The 24,870-nt window shown below is 44.9% G+C and overlaps 2 protein-coding genes and 1 non-coding gene across 5 annotated transcripts; 2 read left to right on the top strand and 1 right to left on the bottom strand.

Moving 5' to 3' along the window:
- Positions 1-6,559: 6,559 nt before the first annotated feature.
- On the top strand, positions 6,560-8,885 carry tha1 (threonine aldolase 1). Its single transcript, XM_041963210.1, has 7 exons — positions 6,560-6,873; positions 7,253-7,336; positions 7,427-7,515; positions 7,596-7,781; positions 7,898-8,035; positions 8,158-8,350; positions 8,445-8,885. Exons 1-7 carry the CDS (start codon positions 6,594-6,596, stop codon positions 8,750-8,752), a joined length of 1,278 nt encoding a protein of 425 aa, XP_041819144.1. The 5' UTR covers positions 6,560-6,593; the 3' UTR covers positions 8,753-8,885.
- Positions 8,886-9,588: 703 nt separating this feature from the next.
- Positions 9,589-9,670, bottom strand: trnal-uag. Its single transcript has one exon. It is a non-coding gene; the product is annotated as a tRNA-Leu (tRNA).
- A 656-nt stretch (positions 9,671-10,326) lies between these two features.
- eef2k (eukaryotic elongation factor 2 kinase) lies at positions 10,327-24,390 on the top strand. Of its 3 annotated transcripts, none has more exons than XM_041962913.1 (18): positions 10,327-10,524; positions 11,194-11,450; positions 12,139-12,198; positions 13,350-13,450; positions 16,347-16,407; positions 16,500-16,537; positions 17,165-17,336; positions 18,118-18,267; positions 18,350-18,482; positions 18,582-18,709; positions 18,881-19,153; positions 20,574-20,651; positions 21,024-21,080; positions 21,833-21,964; positions 22,409-22,597; positions 22,689-22,813; positions 22,998-23,176; positions 23,928-24,390. In XM_041962913.1, exons 2-18 carry the CDS (start codon positions 11,202-11,204, stop codon positions 24,035-24,037), a joined length of 2,235 nt encoding a protein of 744 aa, XP_041818847.1. In that variant the 5' UTR covers positions 10,327-10,524; positions 11,194-11,201; the 3' UTR covers positions 24,038-24,390. The 3 variants fall into 3 exon arrangements, with proteins under 3 accessions (XP_041818847.1, XP_041818846.1, XP_041818848.1); XM_041962912.1 differs by having other exon boundaries at positions 10,327-10,598; XM_041962914.1 differs by lacking the exon at positions 21,024-21,080 and having other exon boundaries at positions 10,327-10,598.
- The last annotated feature ends 480 nt before the right edge of the window (positions 24,391-24,870 follow it).

Raw genomic sequence — 24,870 nt, 5'->3', positions numbered from 1 at the left:
GCTCATTGTGACACATGCAGACACACACACATTCAAACCGCAATATTTTTATAAGCCGACTACACAACCATCCCCCCCCCTTCAGCACGTGAAGCTCGTGACTAACTTTATTTTCACTGAAATCATCACTGAAATGGTTTTCCCGTAACACCTGGACAGCCTAATGGATGGGTGCGCCCGCGCTGTTCCTGGCTGCAGGAACAAAGAAAAACTACCTTGGATGACCTGAAATGAACAAAACAGGTTGTGAGGCGCGTTGTAGTAGACACGGTTGGGTTGTTTCAGCGGAGAGGTGGGTTTTATTCCGCTGCTTTTCCTCACAGCTGCGCGAGTGCAGAGGCAGAGGCGCTCGGATGCCAAATGGCTTACTGTAACGGCGTGGACTCGGACCAAACCCTCCAACACTCTCAGGTGTCACTGTGTCCCCCTCGGCCAGCAAACAGGGCTGCGTACTATTTCAGCCTGAGGCTGCAGCAGACGTGCACACATGCGTATAAGCACTAGCATATGCACATACGTATGTGGTGAGTAAGAGGTTTTTGGTCATGAATTAATGGCGAGTTGCCATCCATGATGGGGGAAATACTCGAGTCCTTTAAGAAAATGCAGGAAAGGTGCTCCACTATGAATAAAAGTCCAGCGGTCACAATTTAAATGCGGCTATAGCTAACAATTGTTAGCAGTAAAATGTGCTCAAGCTGCAAAAGTAAAAGCACTCATTGTATCTCTGATGAAAAACAAGAAACATAAATGAACTTTGGCTCACTTTCTATCGTTTCTGAGAGCTTTTTACAGCATCTCCAGGTGCGTCTATAGCAGATGCAGTTTATAAACTCAAGACTGATGCTAAACTTGATCCGCTGAGACTGTGAGATGTGGTTGAAAGCTTAGTGGACTGCGACTGAATTTTCGGGTGATGTGCTTGTTAGCTTTATTACTGAAGGTCAGTGTCACTCTAACGTCTGCACGCTAAACATGAAGCTACCACGAGCAGCTGATAACTAAGCAGAGCATAAAGAATAGAAAACGGGGGAAACAGCTATCCTGGCTCTGTCTAAAGGTGACGAAACCCCTCTGCTTGCACTTCTTTCCCAAAATGTCAGACCTTTTCTCTAAATGTCGTAGCGTAACAAGACAAGTAGCGGCTCTGATGATGCACAACACTCAGCAGTTTGTTCTGTAGTGAGCTGTTCCGGACACTCGTCAATCATCATTGGTCATTTTCCCATCGATACAACGACACCCATTGCATTGTTAGCAGGAAGTAGTGAACGTGACTTTTTCATTGCATTGTGGGAACTTTTGAAGGCACTGATTAGCTGCTAGATTTCACACTGGGCAGTGATTTTGGACATGACATCAAATTTCATTACTGTCAGTATTTCATTATGAACCAACCTGCTGGTGGCGCTAGGGGATAAATAAGGGGGTCGCCTAAGTCGTCACGATCCATCCTCTGAGGAGCATGAATATCTGTGAGCCAATCCATCGTGCACATGTAGATATTTCACAGGAAAGATGAAAACTTTAAACGTCTGGTGCCACTAGAGGAGAAGTCAGGGGGTCAGTGTAGTTGGTTAGATTCATCCTCTGCAGACAATCAATGTGTGCACATCATTTCATGGCAATTTCTTGAATAGGTGCTGAGATTTATCAGTCTGAACCAAAGCATTTCCATCTGAAATAATGGAAAATAAGAATAAAGAACTGAAAATGGCTGCGTTTACATGGCATGACCAGTAGTTATACTCCTACGTGGGTTTACCTGCCAGCACACACATCAAACACCCACTGTCTAAGTCAACATTACTGTTGGACTGTATGAATTGACAGCAGTAGGAAAAGTGTGTGGGAGGGTGTCCGTCAGTTATTTATTAAAGAGATGACTAACATCACTGAGGCTCCACTGCCGAAGGCGTTTCCTTATCAATACTCAAATTAAATCATTAACCAACTTTTTCTCTTCCAGAAAATACAAATACACTATCAGCTGCAATATTAGCGTCAGATAGAAAAGAAAAAAAAAAGCTTCCCATGACTTAAAACCATAACAGCGTTCTGGATTTTATTTCAAATTATACACTAGATTTTACAAGGTTTTCCCCGCAAATTAAAAACAACAGAAGCCTTCAGTCCAAACAGGACGTTTGAACGGTGGCGCCTTTCTGCCAAAAACTGTCAGGCTGCTCTGCTTTGTCTCAACGAGGATCCGATTGGATTAAAGGGGTCTCAGTGCTGAGCCCTGCGCACCAAGTCCATTCAGCCATTGATCTGCCACAGCACGATATAAACACAGCACAAAACAAATGGCACTTCTCAGGCTTTGGTGTGTGTGTGTGTGTGTGTGTGTGTGTGCAAGTGGTTTCACCTTGTGAGAACAGCCCGCTGATTAAAGACTGATCATTAATCTAAATGCTCATTTCCCTGCAAAATGTGGCATTTAGGCGCACAAACACACCCCTCCTGTTTTTTTTTAATGCTAAGGGTCACATTTGTTCCTGAAAGAAGAAAACAGGGGGTCTGCTTTGTGTGTGTGTGTGTGTGTGTGTGTGTGTGTGTGTGTGTGCGCCCAGCAGTGAAGCAGCATCTGAATGCAAGAGCCAATCAGAGAGCTGCATAGGCACTGAGCCCCCCAAGTACTGCTGGTTTATAGGGCTCAGCTTCAAAGAAGTCACATGACTTCCCAGAGCGAGCGAGAGAGGAGTGGGCAATGTGGGAAAGGAGGATGAGGAGGAGAGGACGAGGAGGAGTGAGGAGAGGGTCAGGAGGGTGACAGGATCGCTGCGAGGGGTGAACTGAAGGTCTGCTAAATGAATGGAGCAGAGAGGAGGTGAAGAAAGAGAGATGCCACTGTTCTCGGAAGTGAAATTGAACAGGCCGGCCGCGGTCTATAATTACAGCTGAATGAACAAAATGAGAAATAAGTGAGAGGAAAAGTCAGCGAGTAGATGAATGAGGATGAAATGAATGAGTACACACAAGCGATAGTGGTTGCAGATGATTACTACAGCGGGTAATCGTGATGGTCTGGTTAACCCTGTCACACACCAACTATCTTCACCACAATGCTTAAAGGGGCATTTCACCCAAATTACAGGAGAAAAAAAAGAACTATTGTTTCACTTCTCGTGGTATCAAGACGTCATTTATACGAGATATCGGTCTCTGAATGCGAGACCGTAATGGAAGTGAATTCAATTTTGTTTGAGCACTCAAAGCATTTAAAAATCCTTTGTGCCTTTCCAAAAGCAATTCTCTGGTTACTATGATCAACAGACTTCGCTGTCAGGAGTTTTCATTGGGACGATTTATTCGGTTGAAAGCAGTTCCAATGAAAACTGTTCACAGCAAGTTCTGTGGAAACAAACGATGCCGTTTATCAAATATGATTTTTCAATTCCCAGAGGACAACAAACAAAATTCCATTAACTTACACTGAAATAGGGTGCAGCCACGATATCTCAAATCTTTGCAAATGCGACCAAAACTTCACTATATGGCCAAAAGTATGTGGACACCCCTCATTCCTCAATGACATGGTGTCCACATACTTTTGGCCATATTACAGCATACAGCGATACTTGTGACAACAGTGTGCTTACATCTTCGGGGAAGGCTTTTCCTGTTTGGCGCACGTTGCACAAAGTGAGGTCTGTGCAGAAATGGTTTTCAGAGGTCGGTGTGGGAGAACTTGGCAGAACCCTGACCTCCACCCTATCAAACATCACTGGGATGAACTGTCTGCAAGGGGGACGGGAGAAACTCCCTGCAGCCTTCCTGAGATGATCAGCAATCACCTATGGGTGTAATGCCCAGCTGTCCGCATACTTTTGGCCATGTAGCGTATCAGAGAAGAGCTGGAAAACGTGTTCGTCTCCTTAAATTTGAAGTTGCCCTTTAAAATGTTGAAAAATGGGAGGACTACCCCCATTCCTCCTTGGGAAAAAAGGGAAAAGAAAGAATTTACACCACCGAGCCTCCCCTGCATCCTAAGAGCAATGTATCTGTGTGTGTGTGTGTGTGTGTGTGTGTGTGTGAAGTTAAGCATGTCCACATGGCCCACGACATATGAAGGAGGGGGGTGTAGTGTGAAATGTGAAACAGATGTTCTTGTTTTGCAGGCACTGATGTCGACACCTTTACGTTGCGCGGGGAAGCGCATGTGTGTGTGTCTTTGTGTGTGTGTGTGTGTGTGTGTAGGGGGGGGGGGGGGCTTCCCATAAACACCTGTTTTGTTCCGGTTAATATCTCTCGTCATGGTGAAGAAATGATGGCCTCTGTGAAAGAGGAGAGAGAGAGGGAAGGGAAGGGGGGGGGGGGGTCATCTCCACTCCCCTCCGTCTGTGAAAGAGAAGAGCTCATGTGGGATGAACACATTCGTTTATTCATTCGGCCCGTCTATTTTCAGCCCAGTGGGTTTATGGTTATTGGAAAGGCGTTGCCGTCTCGCTCCTTCCCAGAAGGAGTCAATATTTCTCCCTCTCCTTCATTTCTCCCTCTCTGCCTCTTTTTTCTCTAATTCAATATTTTCTCCAAAACACCACTCTCCCCTCGAGGCGGAGGCAAGGAATGCTGGGAGGCATCTGCGAGAAACAAAACACACACACACACACACACACACACACACACACAAGCACAGAACAGCGTGAGGTTACAGGACGCAGCGCCGACAGCGATCCCGGAAAAACTCCCACTCTCTCCACCTTATCGCAGTTATCCATCGCTGCTCTGTCTCGCTCGCAGATGCATCTTCATCTCTCTCCGTTCGCGGCTCTTGCGAGGCTCTCGAGACCGACTGCGGCCTCTTTACGATGCTGATGTTTGCTAATGACTTTTAATGACGACTTGTTATGGCTCATAAAACCTGGCTCTGTTACTGGCAGTATCAACTTTAACTACAGCACGGTGCGGTCCTGATAACACACACTGGGACTTTTATCGGGGTGATTAAAATCAGACAAGGCAGCATGAGTATGCATGCGAGTGGGAAATGTGTGTGAGGGGAGGGAGGGAGGGAGGGAGATGGGGCCTGGGAGGTGAATGTAGTTGTGCCATTTGTGGGTCAGAAAAAAAAAAGCATCAGAGGGAGGAGGGCGCTGTTTTGTAATGAGTGCACCTCCCTCGTAGACTAATCTCAGTCCACAGTAGATAAATTCCCACAAGGCTTCACCTCCAAATATTGACTTAGTCCCAGAGACAGGAGCGAACTGGGGCTTTATTGCTGATAAAAATAGAGGAAAGGGTCGGATATAACCAGCTCAGTTTAGGCCTGAGCCCGTCGCCCCTCCACGCCATGTGTGTGCTGGGGGGGTTGGGGATTGTGCAGGCGTGCTTTCACCTCCTTCCTCGCCCTCTGCAGTAAGACAAATGTGCGATGGTGACACCCAGGTAGAGTTAGCTTTACATGCTCAGCGCAGGGATAAAGGTCGAGCCAAAAGCAGGACGGTGACCCCTGAAGAATCCGGGGGTGTCGCAGTTATTTCAGAGCATTCGCGACCGCAACGCAGTGTGAGCGCATTACACACAGTGGCTCAGATGGACGGAGGCATTTACTCACATGCATGCCTGCTCGCTGGGGTGGATCAATGCACGGCGTGCTGAAAGTTGAACTTTTAAATGTACACATGCATAAAATGTGGCAAAAAGCAGAGGAATATGTTTGATATTACTTAGAAGGAAAAAGAAGAAAATTCAGAGGGCCGTGGTTATGATCTGTGTCTATGTTCAGTGTTCAGTAAGAAAAAACATGTGCAAAGATTGTTTATATTGTTTTCATGGAAGTCATCCTCTGTGCAAGTATCCCAGTACACCAATGCTTCAAATATGCAAACTGAGTATACTGGGATTTTCTGTTTTTCTCTGTTTTATATCATAGCAAACTGAATATCTTTAGGATTTGGATTGCTGGTCGGACAAAACAAGACACCTCTTTGACTTCTGGGCTGTTGTGACGAGCGTTTATCATTGATTAATTAATGTTTAATCATTAATCTCATTAATCATCATCTCATTAATCGATTAATTGAGAAAATAACTGACAGATTTTACATGTTCTCAAAAAGACACAATAAATAAATATGACCCATATAGTAGAATATAAATTAGTATTATAATCAGGCACTAAAATTTCAATTCAAAACGTTTACATTTTTGCTCAAATTGTGTATTAACAAGAGGTTGATTTAATTCTGCTACTTTCTGAATATAATTCAGTCCAGTCCGACACCACCAGCAGTAACTGCAGCCTCGTAATTCACCAACTCTTCTTACAAACCACATGAACACATCCAACATTGTCAGAATCAGAATAAGTAAATAAACAGATTATAAAACCCTTGATTATGTTATCAATTTGGCTTTTGACTTGATTTACATGAAGCATTTTGAGACCTGTCAGTGTTCATGTGCAGCATCTTAATCTTTGTTTGGGATTATGGCGCCGCCTAGAGGCGCCACACTACTACTGTGCATGATGATAAAGCGATAGGTAATCCATTAAGTTTCCTTGCAGTCAATGATTATCGCTTACCAGCGAAAGAGCCAAAGTTCGACACAATAACATCGGCACTGAGCATGTTTATGCACGGAGCACAATGTCTTTGAAAACATTTCCCTGCAGGGTTTTGCTGAAACTTCTGCATCGCGGCATCAAACCGCTCGCTGCGAGAGATGCAGCGGCCGCCGTGCTGGGCCGGTGCTCCGCGCGGGGCTACTACAACACCGGGAGACCCGGGCACGCCGGAGCGGGCGCAGGGGCCCGGGTGGTGGACCTCCGCAGCGACACGGTGACCAAGCCCGGGCCTGCGATGCGGCGGGCCATGGCGGAGGCCGAAGTCGGAGATGACGTGTTGAGAGAAGACCCGACAGTAAACGGTAACAGCCGAAGCGGTATTTCGTTGTGAGGATGCTGAGGATGAAGATAACATCAGGAATAGTTCCTGAATAACTTTGAATCAAGTACTAAATAAGATATATTGATGTTTAATTGAAGATTATGTTATAATCATGTTTTTACTTCCTGAATGTTTTTATTCTCTCTCTCTCTCTCTCTCTCTCTCTCTCTCTGTCAGCTGCATAATTTGCCTGTGATGAACAAGTGTTTTCTACATCATCCTAACTGTAATCTTTGGCCCCAGATTACAGTTGGCTTTGCAGTCTGTGCAGCTGTAAACCCTCAGTTAGACACATCTTGAATGTCAGAGAGGAGTCAGAATTTGACCTAAGTCCTGCTGCACTGGTCTGATTTCTGCAGAGCTGCAGGAGATCGCAGCTGACATGTTTCAGATGGAGGCCGCGCTGTTTGTCCCCTCGGGAACCATGAGTAATCTCATCGCAGGTGAGCTGCGCATTCAGTGGCGGTGTCTGAATCCATTTTTATGAGGTCAGAATGGTCATCAATGAAAAGCGCACGCATTTCGTTATGCAGTGATGGTGCACTGCAGGGAGCGGGGCAACGAGATGATTGTGGGCGATCTGTCCCACGTACACATCTACGAGCAAGGAGGGAGCGCACAGGTGAGTGCACCACCTGTACGTCTGCACCTCTGTCCTCGACACCTGCAGTGCATCCTGTGAGTATTTGTGTGTTGACACAGCTGGCCGGTGTCCACACCACCACGGTGAACACCCTCCCGGACGGAACGTTTGACTTGGAGCAGCTGGAATCGAAGATCCGCCACGGTTACCCAGACCCCCACTACCCCCGCTCACGCCTCATATGTGTGGAGAACACACACAACATACAGGGAGGACGTGTGCTACCTCTGACCTTCCTGCAGGAGGTGTGTGTGTAGATGTGTGTAGTCTGGATGTGAGAGCAGCTTACGACAACAGGGTGGTGAATCCGGCAGCTCTCGCAGGTTTCATCACCTCCGGATGGTTTGTTTCCTTCTCCAAGGTCCGTGCTTTAGCCGATAGATATGGGCTGTCAGTTCACATGGACGGAGCCAGGGTGATGAACGCCGCTGTGGCCCTGGGGGTGCCTCCATCCACCATCCTGCAGCACACACACACCGTCAGTGTGTGTCTCTCCAAGGTGGGACTGCAAAACACACACACAGGATGGGCTAAAACATACAATTCAGTCAGAACGAACAAAGAGTTTGTAGACAAACAAAAACTTCTTTAAAGTCAAATTCACATTAGAGTGTGTAACAGGGTTTAGGTGCCCCTGTGGGAACCGTGCTGGCTGGACCCCAAGACTTCATATCCGAGGCTATACGGTGCCGTAAAGCCCTTGGTGGGGGGATGCGGCAGGCTGGTATTTTAGCAGCAGCTGGGAAACTGTCTTTACGGGAGATGGTGGGAAGACTGGAGGAGGATCACCACAACGCAAAAACCTTTGCTCAAGGTGAGCAGCACATATTTCTGTCCATAAAAATGAAATCATTCATGGCTGCCATTGCGGGTTTGCTCGTAACTTCTCGTTTCTTCACCTCTCCCAGCTCTGCTCGACTGTGACCCTCCTATGTTCGCCGTGAACATGGCCGCCGTGGAGACGAACATCCTACGTTTTCGCCTGCAGGAGCCCAGTTTGAGCGTCACTGAGTTCTGTGCCCGAATGAGTGAGGTGGGCGAGGGAGAGGAGGCTGCACTGGGACAGGGGATACAAGTCTTTATGTTCCCCCATTTTGGTAATTCTGTACGGGCTGTATGGCATCTTGGGATATCGGCTGATGATACCCAGCTGGCCATCCAGAAAATGCGATTTGTGGCTTCTCAGTATTTCAAGGAAAAATTTAGGGCCCAGTGAAACCTGGTTCTTCCCAAGATGATCTAATCTAATCACCAGGCCTGATCATAGAAAATGTGCACAGAAAAATCTAGAAGAAGACTGACTGATGTCAAATTTAGGACAAATACGACTGGACTCATTGGGATAGTGGACATATTTCTATAATTAATTTCATTCAATTCAGTTTTTTGTAAGTCTTACACAATAAATTTAATGAACCACTGTCTGTTGTCAAAGATTGTTTCATTTTTAACGTACTGTGTGGGCTGTTGTGTTTATTGATGTATGTTTTGTTAGAGAGACACAGCAGAGACTACAAGGAATGACATACAGTTCATGGTGTGCACCCAGACCCCTAGACCACCAGAGCACCTTTGTTCCATTTTGTTAAAATGGGAAACTTTCTGAATCTGAGCTGGATTTTGTACGAATGTTTTTTTCCGAATCTCAACCTCTCACCATGAGCGATGCGGCTGTACTGGGACATAACATTTTCAGCCAAAGTTGTTTGTCTTTGTGTTTTTCAGGTTTGAACTGGCAAGGTCTCTGATGCATAAGGGCGCTATCTCATTTTTCTGTGCACCATTTAGCAATATCTGCATCTGTTGAAAGTTGTGTAAACTTAGATTCTTGATTATTCTGCTGTGAAACTGTATTGTTCTAGAGAAGGAGCTTTGTGTATGGCCACAAGATGTCAGTGCGGTATCAGTCCTTGCTATATAATGACCTCAGAAAGAAGCTCACAGGAGGAAAAACTTATCCACATTTTTCTTTCTTAAAAGCCCGTGTGTCCCCAGCAGGAAGGATGATGGTATTTACCGCTGGTATTTAATGAAATACTTACCAAAAAGTAATGGCAGCGGTGGGATTCGAACCCACGCCATCGAAATGACTGGAGCCTAAATCCAGCGCCTTAGACCACTCGGCCACGCTACCCTACCGACACAAAAATCAAAATACTTCCATTACATTCAAGTCCTATTCAAAGTCTAGTATCTCTTATGTCCTGACTGCAAGTTAAAGACGGACCACGTATTTATGGAACCCCAGGGGAGCAACGTAATGTTAACAGCTCATATAAAGCGACAACTTTACGTTTCTTTTAATTCGCTCCACTCATTCAATTAGCTCAGCTAGCTAGCGTGACATCTATCGAACTGAATTTGGTTAGACTGCTGCAAGTAAATAAGTTACCTTAGCGGCTTGTTGCACTTTGCTGTGACGCATGTCACATATTGCACTCTTTCTAATATATAACTCATATCTTATGTATTATCATATGTACATAATACTTCTTAACATAGCTTAAGACTGACCGCTAGCTGCCATTTACCCAGTGATACTTTCAAATGCTCTTCCGTAGTCGTACCTACATTGAAATAACAACACTGAACAATTATATTCACATTCACATCCTTGTCAATACAAAATATTAACAGCTAGTATAATTCACTGTTAGCCTCAAAGTCTAAAGGTGTTTTTACATATTGACCGACCCCTCTCCCACGTCATCATTGCAACAGTTATTCATATTTCCCCTAGACCTGAAGGCAGCAGGAGGGAGGGGCGTGGCTGTCGGAGAGTACCATGGTACGTGCCGAGGGCTCACGTCGCCGTGGTGGACGGTAACACGAACTGCAGCCCCGCAGCCAGGCACGTCCCCGGACCTCCAGGATACATTGGAGAACCAGGACCGACCCATTCCGGTCTGGAAGCTTTGTTAACCTGCAGCTGCAGCAATCCTGACTGCTTAACTTCGAACTGAAACTGAGAGACGGAAGAAGACCGAGGTGACTGGCTAAGCTACACTGTCGCGGTCTGTCAAGCTAAAGTGATTAAAAGTGTCTGTGCCTCCGGTTACAAGGTTGGTTGTTTATTTAATACGTGCATCTAACAGCAGCTGAAAATGGAACAAAGTAAAGTTAATACTTAAGGCGTAAATCGCATTACAGCATGTCGTAACATAATATACTGCACCCATTTGTATAGGAGCACATTGTGCCAGCAGGAGCAGGGACATTATAAATCGTGCTTGGTTTGCATTCCTCTCCACCAGCCATCTGCTACTTTAGAAATCTGCGAACACTGTTGCTTTTGATTACACCTTTACGAAGTAGTACGTGCTTTCTGTTGCAGCATAACATAAATGCAATGAGCTAAATTGCTTTTGCGCGCTCGTGGTCAGCATTTATTGCTTAAACCCACATTATGCGAGTATATATTTTCAATGGCTTTAGTTTTCTGCATATGACTGAGGCGTCGTGGTGCAGCCACTTCTCAGACAACAACAACTCTGGCCACATGGCACGAGATGCACATCTCTGCAGCCATGATGCAGCGCTGTTGTGAGCACGTACAGTATGAGCATCGCTGTTACAGATTAACAAACTGACTTCATGCTGCTCTACTTTCCACTCACCGCACCCGAATGTCCACTCACACTCCTGTCAACACAACAGCACACGCCATGGAGGATGACTTGATGTTCAGCATGGAGGAGGACGAGGGCAGCGCCAAGAGACCCCCTGCCCAACGCAGTGCCCCCACTCAGCGAGCCTCTTCCCTCAGTGATGCCAACGCCAGCGACGACGAGTACGAAGACCACTTCATCTGCCCCATCCTGGACGACCCTGCTAAAGAAATCTGCAACTACCTGAAGAATCTGGTTCACACCCGGCCGCCAAACTCTCTTCCAAAGAGCAACTTTGCGTTCAGGGTAAGCCGTTGCCCCTGGCAACATGATGCAAGGAGCATCATCTTAGCAGGGATGAATAACAGATCATATTTAGCTTGTTGTGCTGCAGTTACATGCAGAGCTGTTTGCCTTATAAGGGGAAATGATCTGTAAATGTGGTGTACTTGTAGTGTGTGTATCTCTGTTTACTGGAGCTGGTCAGCCACCTCTTAACTGTACTAAGTCTGAAGAACAGGAAGTGCCGGAGAGCGGTTTTCACCTCTTGTGCTCACGTTGCATGTGAACACGTCTCTCACTGCTTTCACAGCCGCACAAGCGAGCGAGCGAGTGAGCAAAACTTTATTTACATAGCACATTTCATTCGATGTGGAGCCACAACGTGCTGCACAGAGTGCGAGCTCCCACAGAGCTCAACACAGTTAAAACAAACACATAAATAAAACATGTGAGTTAGAAAGAAGATGACCAGCAACTGACATGTAAACATAACAAAAGACATGTGGAGTTAAGCCCAGTGCAGAGCGCCTCAATCAGAGCAGCCAACTGCTGGGATGAATGTGCTTTTCAGTATTTGTCTGGTGTTGTTGTTTAAAGCGTAAAGGCAGCTCGTGTCATTTAAAACATCTGAGGATGCTCTGTGAATGTCAGATATGTGTTGTTTTATGTTTTCTGACGAAAAGCCGTCCATTTTCTTCACCTCTCTGTATAGAATGAAACCGAAACAGAGGCAGAACCTCGCTCGTACAAGGTTTTGTCTGAGAGCGCACGGGTACGTTACAGCTCGACTTGTATCTTTCCTCTTTCCCTCTTCACCAGTGGCCCTCTCCCCCTCCACTCTGTCCTTTTCCTTCACTGATTGTATTTTTTTTTTAACTCCTATTATCATTTCCCATCACCGTCTTTATAACTAATGTTATGTGCACCCTAATCAATGCATCCTCCTTGTATTCCTGTGGTTAATTTACTGAATCTATCTAACTTTTATATCAGAAAATGACGTATATTCCACAAAGAAATCATAATTTCAGTACAGTGAGGAGAAGCTGCACACTCCTGCAGGTGAGCGAGGTCTGACGTCAGGTGTCGCCTGCTCCTCCTCGCAAACAGACACAACACGAACTTTCCTATTTCTCCTCGCATAAATCCTCCGCTCTAAATTTAAACGCGTCTAGCGCGTCGCCTGTACGGCGATCTGCGGTACGTGGTGGTGGACGTGCTGCTGTGGACTCCAGGACTCCACAGGCTCAGGGTTTGGATGCCTGGAGCAGGTTTTAAATTACCGCTGACATCTGATTGATGGTTCCTACCAAGAAAGCTATTTTTTGAAAATGTCACAACTGCAGATGGCAGTGACAACATCGCATGATGATCTCACATTCACGTTGAGGCAGCAGTGGGGTTGAATTCATACATGTAGTGTGAGGCCTGCCTCATACTGAAAACCTATTATTTCATGATCAACTCATTCATGAGGTAGATGTCGTTTGAATGAATGCGTGCTTTGTTCCTGTTTTTTTTCTTTCCTTCATTAACTTTATTTCTTCCTTTTCATTCACAACAAACTAAAGACGTGTCATCTGTAGAGGAGGCTTTAGTTTACATTGGTGTGTCCCTGTTGATAAATGGTCTGCACAGTAGGCTTTCCCAGCCCTACGCTGATTAAATGCCATAGATTTAAAGAGGAAGTGGAAGCTGCTCAGTGATTTCATTTAGTATAGATTTAATGTGTCTCAATTTGTGAGCACAGTAAAGGCACTTAGTCCCCTTTAGTGCCTTTTATTGTACACATTAAATGTCATGTTTTCTGCATTGAATTGCTCCGCTTCCACTGTTTGTGCTAGCGAACCTGTCGGGGAAACTGACATTTCCAGTCTTTTTGCATAAAAGTTAGATCACTAATTAGTGCGTTTGCTGTGGCAGGACGCGTGGAAACATGCGATCGAGAAGGCCAAAGCCATGCCCGACCCCTGGGCACAGTTTCACCTGGAGGACATCAAGACTGAGCCCTGCGTTCGTTACAGGTATGAACAACTCAGCAGTAATAATCCTTCTTCATGGTATTTTTAACACAGCAGGAAAAACGCAGGTGAAACAAATATGGCTCAGTTCCATCAAGTGTCCTAATAAGACATGACGGTGGGCCAGCACACTGGGAACTCACTCACCTTAATGGAATGCAACCATTTTACACGTCGTGCTTTTCCTGCTATGACCAGTCAGAATATCTGCTGTGTCATTAATGTTTATACTTCCGCATACAGTAAATCTTTAAATAACTTCCCACTGTGTGATAGAGTGCTGAAACCATAGTGGTATTTCCTGTTTTACAACACTGACACTCTGAGAACTTGAGATGTGAATTAAAGCTGCATTAATTTATGTTTTAGCAATAACAAGCTGTAAACGCAACACTGACACACCATCGCATGTAAAGTTAAATTTGCTGATTTGTCAGCGAACAGGTGCGACATCTGTTTCTGTAGCTGCTAAAAGCTCATGTTCACCAGCTTATCACCAGTACGGTTTTTCAGCCGTGACGAGTCAAACAAGCCGCACTGATTTGCATTTCCGTTACTAGTTTAAATGCACCAAGTTCTGCAAAAACAACACAGATGAGAGCGCTGAGACTGAATCACATGAGTTCAGCTGCGGGCTGGAAAAACAAAACAATTCGCAGAAAGACGCTAAAACGCTCTCGCGCTAGAAGCTAAGAGGACGTGCACAGTCGGGTGATGATTCTTTGTAGTTTCATTACGACCGCTTTCACTTCACACATGGTCATCTAATATGAAATACAGGTAAGATTAGCTTTAAAGTATTAACATGCAGCATATGTTAGCATTAGCCAACACTGATGTTAGCCTGCGTCTCGTCTCTGAAGCGCCAGCATGTTTCACAGCCGCCTCATATCTCGGTCAGTGGTGCTAATCTAAACTGTTGACAAACATTAGCGCCCCTCCGTTGGTACATTAAGCATTAACTTCTTTTGCCCCACCCCCCCATCGCCTTCTTTTTTTATCTCACGCCGTAGGTGGGACGCTTCAGATATTGTGGCCAACATAGCGGCTATATAACCGTTCCCACCCCTTCCAGGCCTCCCAGGCGTCGGCAGCGTTTCTTAAGGCGGCGAATCACAGCTGAGTGGGTGTGGGCAAAAAAAAACAGGAGCAAAATGAATTCCTTTGTGTGTGTGTGTGTGTGTGTGTGTGTGTGTGTGTGTGTTAGGTCTGTTACATAACACACAGGGCATGGACTGTACAGAGCGATGGGATTGTCAGGAGCCGGGACTTTTCATGTGCTAATTTTACCCACATGTAACCTCACGCCTCCTTCCCTCTCTTAAGCCCCCCCGGTGGTATGAACTAGGTCGTGGTACACTGTGTTCCCGGGCTGAAAACGGTTTGTTGGCAGAAACGAGTGACGATCAGATTTTGGACTGTTCTTCACGCGGAGAGGGAAAGTTTTTAGCTTGGAGGCGCTCGGTTTCAGCTGTGAAGGCTTGCAGCTGCACCTACAGTTCACCCAGTATTCATTAACTCAGGACGCTCACCCTGCCAATCCAAACAGACACGCATCTTTACACATCTTTATCTCACCGTACTGACTGTATGAGTTCTAGCCTGAACACGTTTATTCCCTGAACTCTACATCCAAATAGCTTCAAGCCCAAAAGGAAAACAAAATGGCCTTTCTTTGAAAAGCGAACACACCCATCCTTTCTTCTTCGCGCTTGTCTACTTGTTGTTTTTCCGCAGAGAGGAAACTAGATGCTTTATGGGCCCCCGTGATAAGAATTGATAACGGGCTGCTGACAGACGAGCAGGCCCACAGGGGGCAAAGAGTAACTTGGCTAACGTGATCGAGGCTTTTGGTATTTGGAAGCTCAGTCTCCAGTGTGAGTGATTTGCAGCGCAACAGGTGGAAAACAGAAACAAGCGCTATTTTCTTCCCGCAGAGCGGGGTCACAGGGTCGATCCTGTGACATTACAAAAGACCCCCGGATGGACGGTGTCACACCCGCTCTGCTTGACAGGAGACGCTGTTTTACAGAGCTGCAGTAGGGTCAGCTTCAAAAATATTAATTAGGCTGCAACTAAAGAATGTTTTGATTGTCGAATTTTAGTCTATGAAAAGTTAGAAAACTGTGAAAAATGGCCTCCAAAATGTTCCAGAGCCCAAACTGATCTTTAGACAATTTGTTCTGTGCAAGAAAAGCAACAAAATCTTGCATTTTAGAAGCTGAAATAAGTTCGTTTGGATAAAACTTTAGATGATAACATAAAAACTAGCCAATCCTTTCAGCTCTAGAAAGACTCACTATTTGGCGTCCACCTGTCCTTTCAGAATAAAACACAACTTTTAGTCTGCAGCCATGCTAGCAGCGCTGTGAGGTTGTACTTGCTAACATCAGCATGCTATCATGTTCTTCATGACAATGCTAACATGCTGCCGTTACCAGGTGTTGTGTTGACCACCGTCACCACCTTAGTTTAGCCCGCCGACATGCTAACATGTGCTAATTAGCAGTAAGCACACGCTGAGGCTGATGGGAATATGAGTGCGGGTGTTTGGTCAAGTGGACATTTTGACCAGAAGATGGCGCCAGATTAAAAGTGAAGGCGTCACCAAAGTTATCACGATCCATCCTGCAGGGAGCATGAATGTCCGTTCAGATACTGTAGTTGTTGAGACATTTCACGCAAAACCACAAGTGTTTACCTCGTGGTGAGTCTGCAGGATTTATCCTCTGGGGATCGTGAATGCTTGTATGAATCCATTGGATGGCTGTTGAGATATTTCACTGACATAGAGCCACACGGCTAGCACGGCTAACAGGTAGATTTGATAGATTGCATCTGGCACATCAGAGTGAGCCGCTCATCTTATTTTGACTTAATGCACTGTCCCTCTTCGCAGGTACAACGCCATCACAGGAGAGTGGGCTCAAGACCAGGTCCACATCAAGATGGCTGCCCAGGTATTGCTGCTCTCTAGAGCAGGGCTGTTTTTTTTTTTTGGTCAGCATTTTATCTCTGGTCTAATTTATTTCCCCTGCTCGGTTTCTCACAGCCGTTCGGGAAAGGAGCCATGAGGGAGTGCTTCAGAACGTACGTTGAAATATTTCTCTGCAACCATCATTTCTCATCCAGAGGTTATTGCCCTCGTGCTCTAGTGACCGAGGCCTTCGTGGTCTCAGTGTAAACAAAGCAGACGGGTATGTCTCTTCTGGACTATAGTCTATAAGTGGTGCAGGTCCACATTCCTCACATTTCTTGCTCCGACTCTGGAGAACAGTTGCTCCGCCAAAGAGGATATCACACAGAACCGGATCTATAAAGTCCTCCATGATGGCGCTGGGCCTTGATCTTTAATCGTCGATTCCCTGCATGTTTACTGTTTCGGGTAAAATGAGCGTCATCACTGCTCCACTATGGCTTCTGCATGACACTGCAGAATGAAAAAGAAAAGGGACAATAGTTTAATTGTTAATGTTTAATCCTCAGTTATGTGGGAAATGTAAAAGAGAGGCATCCATCAAGCCCCACCTCAGCTGTCTGCAACCCCCAGACCCGACAAGCCCAAACACGTTAGGTCCTGAAACAGAAAATCTCTACACCTCCAGAGTCTCTTTGAACACATCAGTTTCAGCTGATGCTTTCTAGCTGTGAGCGAATACGTGGGATTATAATTGAATTGCTGATCGCCGCTGTAAATCTTATTTCCTGTCCCTCCAGGAAGAAGCTGTCGAATTTCTCACACAGCAGCAACTGGAAGTCAGCATCTAATTACGTCGCCAAGCGTTACATGGAGACGGTGGACAGAAATGTTTACTTTGAGGATGTCAGGCTGCAAATGGAGGCCAAACTCTGGGGAGAGGAGTACAGCCGCCACCGACCTCCCAAGCAGGTGGAGGAGAAACACTGATGCGGTGACGACTAGTTGATGGGACAAGACAATGCTGACAAAATCAGTGATAATCCCTCGAAAGCACTCAGAGTGCATGGAAAATATTTTAATATTAGATTTAGATTAGATTTAAGATGCAACCTGGAAGATTTCAGACATGTTAATTTGGTGACACCTGTAGTTACTGGTGCTAAAAGCAAATACAGTTTAATACTAAAAGTCCCAAAACAAACTTATGTCATATTAATAAAGAAGTCTGGCAATAATTGGCCTTTTCCATGTTTTCACGAGCGATCACAGTCAGTGACAAACACATTTCCATGCAGGCATTTCCTGTGGCTACTTCATAATAAAAGTCAACTCATGTTTCGCCAGTTAAATGCTTTTAATGTGAAGCTGCAGCAGGAGGAAATATTCAGTTTTCAACTTAATTCTGTATTTTTTCCGGGAAATGTCCTAAGAAATGTCACAAAATAATGAAAACGCACCAAAAGTCCCAAATACAGAGATACTCTGTTTACTGTGAGGCTATTTGAACACTGTATGACAAAGAGAAGCAGCAAACGTTGACATTTGAGCTGCTGAGAATGAATTTATGAATTTATTTTTGTCTGAAAAATGGCTAAAATGATTTATTGCTCCTCACAATGGCATCCAATATTTTTTTTTGCCTGCAAGTAAACTAACTGACTAATCATTTCTGCTTGACTTAAAAAATTGGGTGCTGAAGGCCTTGTGCTGAACAGGTGTGCTTATCTTTTCATCTCTCTCTTATCCTCAGGTGGACATCATGCAGATGTGCGTGGTGGAGATGATGGAGAGACCAGGTAAACCTCTCTTCCACCTGGAACATTACATCGAGGGCAAGTACATCAAGTACAACTCCAACTCTGGCTTTGTGCGGGACGAGGACATCCGCCTCACTCCACAGGTGAGAGACATCGCCTTTTTTGGTATTCATTCATGTGCAGCTAATAATCAAGTAATATTCTTCAACCTTTCGCGTCCATCAGGCCTTCAGTCACTTCTCTTTTGAGCGATCGGGCCACCAGCTGATCGTGGTGGACATCCAAGGAGTCGGCGATCTCTACACTGACCCTCAGATCCACACGGAGCAGGGGACTGACTTCGGAGATGGAAATCTAGGTGCAGTTTCTCTTTGATGTTGAAAAACCGCTGCTTGATACTCGAAGTTTGGTTGCAAATCAGTCAAGGGGCTCCATCTTGATCACACCTGTGTTCCAGGTGTGCGAGGCATGGCGCTGTTCTTCCACTCCCACCTCTGTAACAAGATCTGCAAGACCATGGGCCTGACGCCTTTTGACCTTTCCCCTGCAGAGAAGTCCCAGCTGGACAGCACCAACAAGCTGCTTGTAATTTTAACATTTTAATGATCATAAATAAGCCAGGGCCAGAAATCAGCAGCAGGTCAGGCTAAAAATGTATGTGCCAAGTCATTAAAATAATAATAAATAGTAAGATTTAGATTAGCAATCACAAGGATGCTTTATCGCTCAAGAATTATCCGTCTTGTCGCATTTCAGAGGTCAGCCCAGACGGTGCTGAGAGGCTGCGAGGAGCTCTGCGGTTCCCCTCGTGTCCGCACCATGTCAGGAAGCCGGGCGCCGCCGCTGTTCTCCCGCCTGTCCGAGACGTCATCTGCAGACGAGAGCATGAGCGACGTGGACTCGGTGCCCTGCTCGCCTCTCATCTTCCCCTGCTCCCCGCCGGCCGTGCCCGGATCTGTGGGCAAATCCCACGTCGGTACGGGGAGTTATGAACATGAACGACTCAGTAACAACACGGGTGAACACAAGGTGAGCCATGACTCCGTGAGTGTGACTCCAGAAAGCGCAGAAAATAACGCTGTGTCACATTTAACCAAATATTATCTCATGACTGAGCCAGTTGTCGTTACGTCTGTACACCTCTGTTCCATGTCAAGTCGAGTCTTTGCAAGAGTCAGAGCTGCTCACAGTAGCAGGTCGTTGCTTTGCAGCTCAATGATTTCATGTTGTAGGTTTTCAGAAAAATCAGCTGCTTCCACATTCAACAGCAAATATGTTCACTTCCCTTTGTTTACTTTTCATGTTCTGAAACCTCTCAACAAACGCCTGAAGGAGTCTCGCAGAATTCAGATTTCACAGCAGCTTTTGTTCTTGCAGAGAAGGAACATGCAGTGTTTCCTCTTTAGCTTTAATTTCTCTTCAGATGATTTCACATTTGACAGCAGCAAGCTGAGAAGCTGCAGGAGCTTGAGGTTCAGATGTGAGAGGTTCTTGTTAAAGTCCACCATGAAGCCTAAAGCACGCTCTGGAACAGTTTGTCCTTGTCTGGTGTTAGCAGCTCTGCAGCAGCAACGAGACTCACCCTCACAAATTCTCCTTCTGATTGAGGTTTCAGCTTCTTAGCCGTTAGCTCGCTCACAACGACACTTTCCTGCTCAACACCGTCTCTGTCAGAATGTGGTCAGTGAAAGCTGCTTGCTGGAAGAGCGTTAACTTGAATTTGAGCATGTTAATCCCGTGAGTGCATCCCCATAAACTGACATAGACACACTGGCTTGGCTTTTAAAATAATCATTTGTCCATTTGTCTCAACTCTCCACATTGTTTTCCTGACCAGTTGCACTTATATGCTGCGTTCAGGGACAACTCGGAAGAATGTCTATATTTGAAGAAAAAAAAAAAAAAACAGCTTTCAGCACTACAATTGACTTAAATCAGGTAATAACTGCAGTGACATGGGATAAAAGTGTAAAATAGACAAATAAAACTGATGAAACTAGAACTGGAAAATTGAAACTTTGCTATAACATGAATAAAAAGCTGCAGCTGAGGGGCCCTGACTGCAAAAGTCTGGTCACCTTTAGTCATGAGCTGGGAGCCAACGCGAGAAGCACTTTCAATGGTAAAGTATTTTTTTATGGCAACAGTATTCTTCTCTTGTTTATAATGTCCATATATATATATATTCTGTACCCGTTTTTATTGTCTTCTTTTTGGTCCTTCTATGTCACTCTACGCTGTCTGTAACAATTAAATTTTCCTCAGCGTTGGATGAATTAAGTTTGATCTTATCTTAAAATCAGCTCTGAAACTTGCTGGTAGCCAGTAGTTGAGGAGGGGGCTGACATGAGCTTGTCTCTTTGAATCTGTTAAAAGCAGGAATGTCCTCAGTATCAGAGCGAGTTTGATTCGATTTGAGTCATTTGACTGTTGTGATTTCCGCCTGTAGGACTCTGATAGCGGCGGGGACAGCGGCTACCCCAGCGAGAGGAGGAGCGAAGGCGACCCGAATGACCACGTAGACGGGGTAAAGACTGAAAAATGTTCATGATTTCTCTGTTTTTAGCCGTCGGTGAAGAAGACACAGAGGAAGCGGTTAACTACTGAAGTACATGCACAGATCAACAATGCCAAGAAATGTGTTGTAGCCGTTTGAATAATGCATTTCTAGCGTCCAGCTTTTTTATATTATATATATTTATATTTTATTTTTATGTATTTATAAGCATTTTATCTAAAACATAAATCAAGTCAACTGTTTTTAACTCCTGACATGTCTGGCTTCTCTTGTTACTGTATCTAGTTTACTCTCTGTAGCTTAACATTTCCTCTTCAGCACATGAAGTCTGACTCTTCCTCTGACTGTAGGTCTTATAATGCATGTTGTATCGTCACGTAGGCCCACCATCGCTACAAAAGACAGTATTCTGAGTCGGATGAGGACAGTGTCAGACGGGTAAACGAACTCAGAGACAGCAGTGTGTGAACGTCATCCTCACTGCCATCTTAATCAGCCCTCCTCTAATTTTCCTCCTCCTGCTCCTTTGTTGCTGTTCCTCACCGTTCCTCCTGATCTTTGTGTTCCCTCATTAGAGGAAGATGGTAGCTCCCCCAAGAGCCCCTGCAATCTTAAACTCACACCATTCTGACAACGAATGGGTGAATATCTGCACGGAGGCTCATGATTTGTGCTCTTCTTGCTATGTAGCTTCATCAGGCATGATCCTCAGCTGCAGGTGTGATTTGATTATGCAGCCTGCCACTGTTTCCACGTCCACTCTTCCTGTATTTTCCGCTGAGTGACTGAAAACAGTCTGAAAAAGCAAAATGCAAAGAAATTATGATTTGGCATATGGACCTGAAACACCATCTACCTCTGTGTCACCAGCTCCACCTTTCTAATGAGTCCCGCCATGATCGCTTTGAGTGTGTGTGTGTGTGCTCCTGTTCCCACGCTTGATACCATTGTTTGGCATTCACCGAGCAACAGGGATGTACTCCTCCAGCTTTGAGCTCGAGGCTGATCTGTGTCATTTATCAGTTAAAACGAAAGCTTCTCTGGATGGGTACACCCCTGAGAGTGTGACTTTTTTTTTATTACCTTGCACTTGATCTCATTCGGGTAAGTCGTTCTCTAATTATTGTGGCAAACAACAGACGTTCTCCCTTTCATTCTTTCCCCTCCTTGTATCCTAACGTCCTGCTCAGCTGACGGAGGAGAAATGGAGCTTCTACCACTCGTCTCGCTCCCACATCCACCGATCTTCCTGTGTGGCCACTGAGGTGGAACGACTCAGCGCTCTGCTGCAGAAGAAGATTGGCCAGTCAGTCCTTGGGAAGGTAAAACACTGCCGAAAGCCTCAAATGAGATTACTGAAAGTGACAAAAAGTAGACAGCCCACACATAATGACTGTTTCCACCAACATACACAGATTTTTTTTAGCCTTGACAGTCAAGTCAGGCCCTCAAAAATCATTTTTTGTGCTCACTTTTACAGTGTGACGGCTCAAAACTTGGTTAGAATTGGTGTTGGTTTTGGTAATTGGGACACATTTTACATTTTGGCAACCCATGAAATTCTTACAGGACAGAAATTCTCACATTTTCCTGTAACAAAATGGGAAAATGCTGCAGATTGCATGGAAAAATGGTGAATTTGGGGAAGATGGTCAATTTAAGGAAAAGGGCCTAAGATTGTGAACTGTGCAGAGAGAGAACAGAACTGCTGAACACTGTTAGCTTTGTTTGCTGAACGCATCCCGGATCTCCTTCCTCCTGCCAAGGTCCACCTGGCCATGGTGCGGTACCACGAAGGGGGTCGCTTCTGTGAGAAGGACGAGCAGTGGGATCAGGACTCAGCCATGTTCCACCTGGAGAGAGCTGCGCTATGCGGAGAGCTGGAGGCCATCGTGGCCGTGGGACGGTGCTATCTGCAGCTGCCTCATCACATACTGCCAGGCATGGTGCTGGAGGTAATATGCAGTTGATTTAGCCCCTTTCTCTTCAGCTCATTTGACTTTGGTTTTGTACAGCTGCATTCTTATATTTTTGTGTTGTTTGCAGGACAATGCAGGAAACCGGATGAAAGGTTTTAAGTATCTGCTGCAGGCTGCAGAGGCTAGTGACAGATCGTCTATGATAACTGTGGCCAGAGCCTTTGATACTGGGATCAATTTGTCAGCTGACAGGTCAGTGAAGCTGTGAAAAGTTGGATTTTGCACTTTGAAGCCTGTCCTGCAGCATATCCCATCAAAGGAAATCCTGGGCCAACAGTCTTGATAATACTGCCCCCTAGAGGGTAATTACAGGATGGAAAATCGTGTGATTTGATGCTGAGGGGTTTGTGCATTGTTGCATTTGTCACTTATCCAGAAAGCAGGACTGGGAGGAAGCGATCCACTGGTACGACTGCGTCTTGAACATGACGGACTACGACGAGGGGGGAGAGTTCGACGGCATTCAGGACGAGCCTCGCTACCTGCTGCTGGCCAGAGAGGCAGAGATGTACCAAGTGGGAGGCTACAACCTCACCGCCGACCCACAGAGAGCAGGTTTGACTGCGTGCTGGCTTAACAGACCTCACTGTGAACATATCTGAAAATACCCTCATCATTTTAAGGGATACTCCACTGATTCACAGCCGTTACATTGGAAAATAGCCACTGAAATGTCTCAAACCACTCCTGCAACGTAATCCATGTCTCTGCTGTTAATCCAAATGTTCAGCATTTCCACAAACACTCAACAGGGTCTCCGCAACAAGGCTAAATACACTTTTTCTGTGTATTTTGGAGAATGTATGTTTGGAACATGCTGATACCACAGATCAGCACCATTGTAATTTATTCTAACTTCTTTCAGAGCCACCTTCATCGCCTACATGCTCTATACACTTAAAATAGGTAAAATTGGTTTTAAGATGAAGCTTACCTCTTTAAAAATGATCACAAATATATAGTTACATCTTTTAAAAGGCTAACGTAATTTCCTAAAAGTGCTGGGTACTGTAGTTTTAGCAAACAGGAGTAACTAGTGTGTTTGTTGGGGACTATTTTTTGCTGCGGATAAACACATATTGGTGTGTTTTTAATGGTTTTTGGACAACAATGGGGCTCTATGGTGCAGAGGCAGGAGATATATGAGGCTATACAGGTGATGCTTATTAGATCAGTTCATAGTAAAAATGTAGAATGTCACCAGCCTCGCCCTAACTGTATTTGCTGTTTCTCATTAAAAGCCATTCATGGATGCAGATATTCGTCTCTGCCTCCGTCCTAACCTTCATCCCTCGCCTCCCTGCAGGTGATCTGTTTACAGAAGCAGCAGAAGCTGCCATGGAGGCCATGAAAGGTCGACTGGCCAACCAGTACTACATGAAAGCTGAGGAAGCCTGGGCGCTAATGGAGGAGTAATTCTGGAGGCACATTTTTTATCACAAATGTTAATGACGAGCCAGGCTGATTTTTACTGATTCAGGATTCAACTTGAATAGTTACCGTTTACATCTTTTTTTTTTTTATTACAGAATGTTTTTTTTGCCAATGGTGCTATGAATATGTGTGTGAATGTGTGTGTGTGTGTGTGTCTTCTTCTTTTCCTGTTTGTGAAGCTAGTCATCCTGACTCCTCGTTTCTTAAACTTCCTGTCTCTGATTGCATTTTGAATGTGGTTGCATGAAAGAAGGGCTGATGAATCAAAAAAAAAAGAAGAAAAAAGAAAATGGTTTCCTTTCTATGTCCTAAATGTTAGCACACTTATGTTGGAACGATGTATGTAAAAACGCTTGGAGTATAAAACTGTAAAATAAAGTTTGCATTGCTTTTTATGGGTCATTATCCATCCCTGGTTTTTCTCCACACCAGACAAGAGCTCTGCCATTAATTTTTTCTTTAATATGTCATATTTCACCACTTTCACACAGAATAATTTCACAATGCACCAAATGAAAATCCAGTACTTCCAGTAATATAATACTAACTGGTTAAGGAAGTATTCAGATCCTTCAGTAAAAGTAGTTTTTACATGTAAAAGTCCTGAAACAAGTAGCACTGAAATGTACAGTGCAGTACTTGAATAAATACACAACTAAATGGTCTTTAACAGACAGACATAGACTGTTGTTGTGATGATTGTGTGCATAGTTTTAAGAAAACCACATAACAACAACAATAACATAACGTTATTTAAAAACTTTTAACTTGATCATATTTAATTAGAATTGGATTTAAAAAATATGGTCATGAGA

This window comes from Chelmon rostratus, chromosome 21 (genome assembly GCF_017976325.1).
Source record: "Chelmon rostratus isolate fCheRos1 chromosome 21, fCheRos1.pri, whole genome shotgun sequence".
Lineage (NCBI taxonomy): Eukaryota > Metazoa > Chordata > Actinopteri > Chaetodontiformes > Chaetodontidae > Chelmon > Chelmon rostratus.
Note: the sequence above shows the minus strand (reverse complement) of the source record. Positions and strands in the feature narration are given on the sequence as shown.

What these genes read in the sequence shown, in the direction of transcription:
- tha1 (XM_041963210.1), top strand. Translation starts at nt 6,594, where the DNA reads ATGTCTTTGAAAACATTTCCCTGCAGGGTTTTGCTGAAACTTCTGCAT. An exon ending in AGAAGACCCGACAGTAAACG is followed by an intron (nt 6,874 to 7,252) that starts GTAACAGCCGAA and finishes TGATTTCTGCAG; the next exon opens with AGCTGCAGGAGATCGCAGCT. An exon ending in CGCAAAAACCTTTGCTCAAG is followed by an intron (nt 8,351 to 8,444) that starts GTGAGCAGCACA and finishes CACCTCTCCCAG; the next exon opens with CTCTGCTCGACTGTGACCCT.
- eef2k (XM_041962913.1), top strand. Translation starts at nt 11,202, where the DNA reads ATGGAGGATGACTTGATGTTCAGCATGGAGGAGGACGAGGGCAGCGCC. An exon ending in GAGCCCTGCGTTCGTTACAG is followed by an intron (nt 13,451 to 16,346) that starts GTATGAACAACT and finishes CCCTCTTCGCAG; the next exon opens with GTACAACGCCATCACAGGAG. An exon ending in ATGAGGACAGTGTCAGACGG is followed by an intron (nt 21,081 to 21,832) that starts GTAAACGAACTC and finishes CGTCCTGCTCAG; the next exon opens with CTGACGGAGGAGAAATGGAG.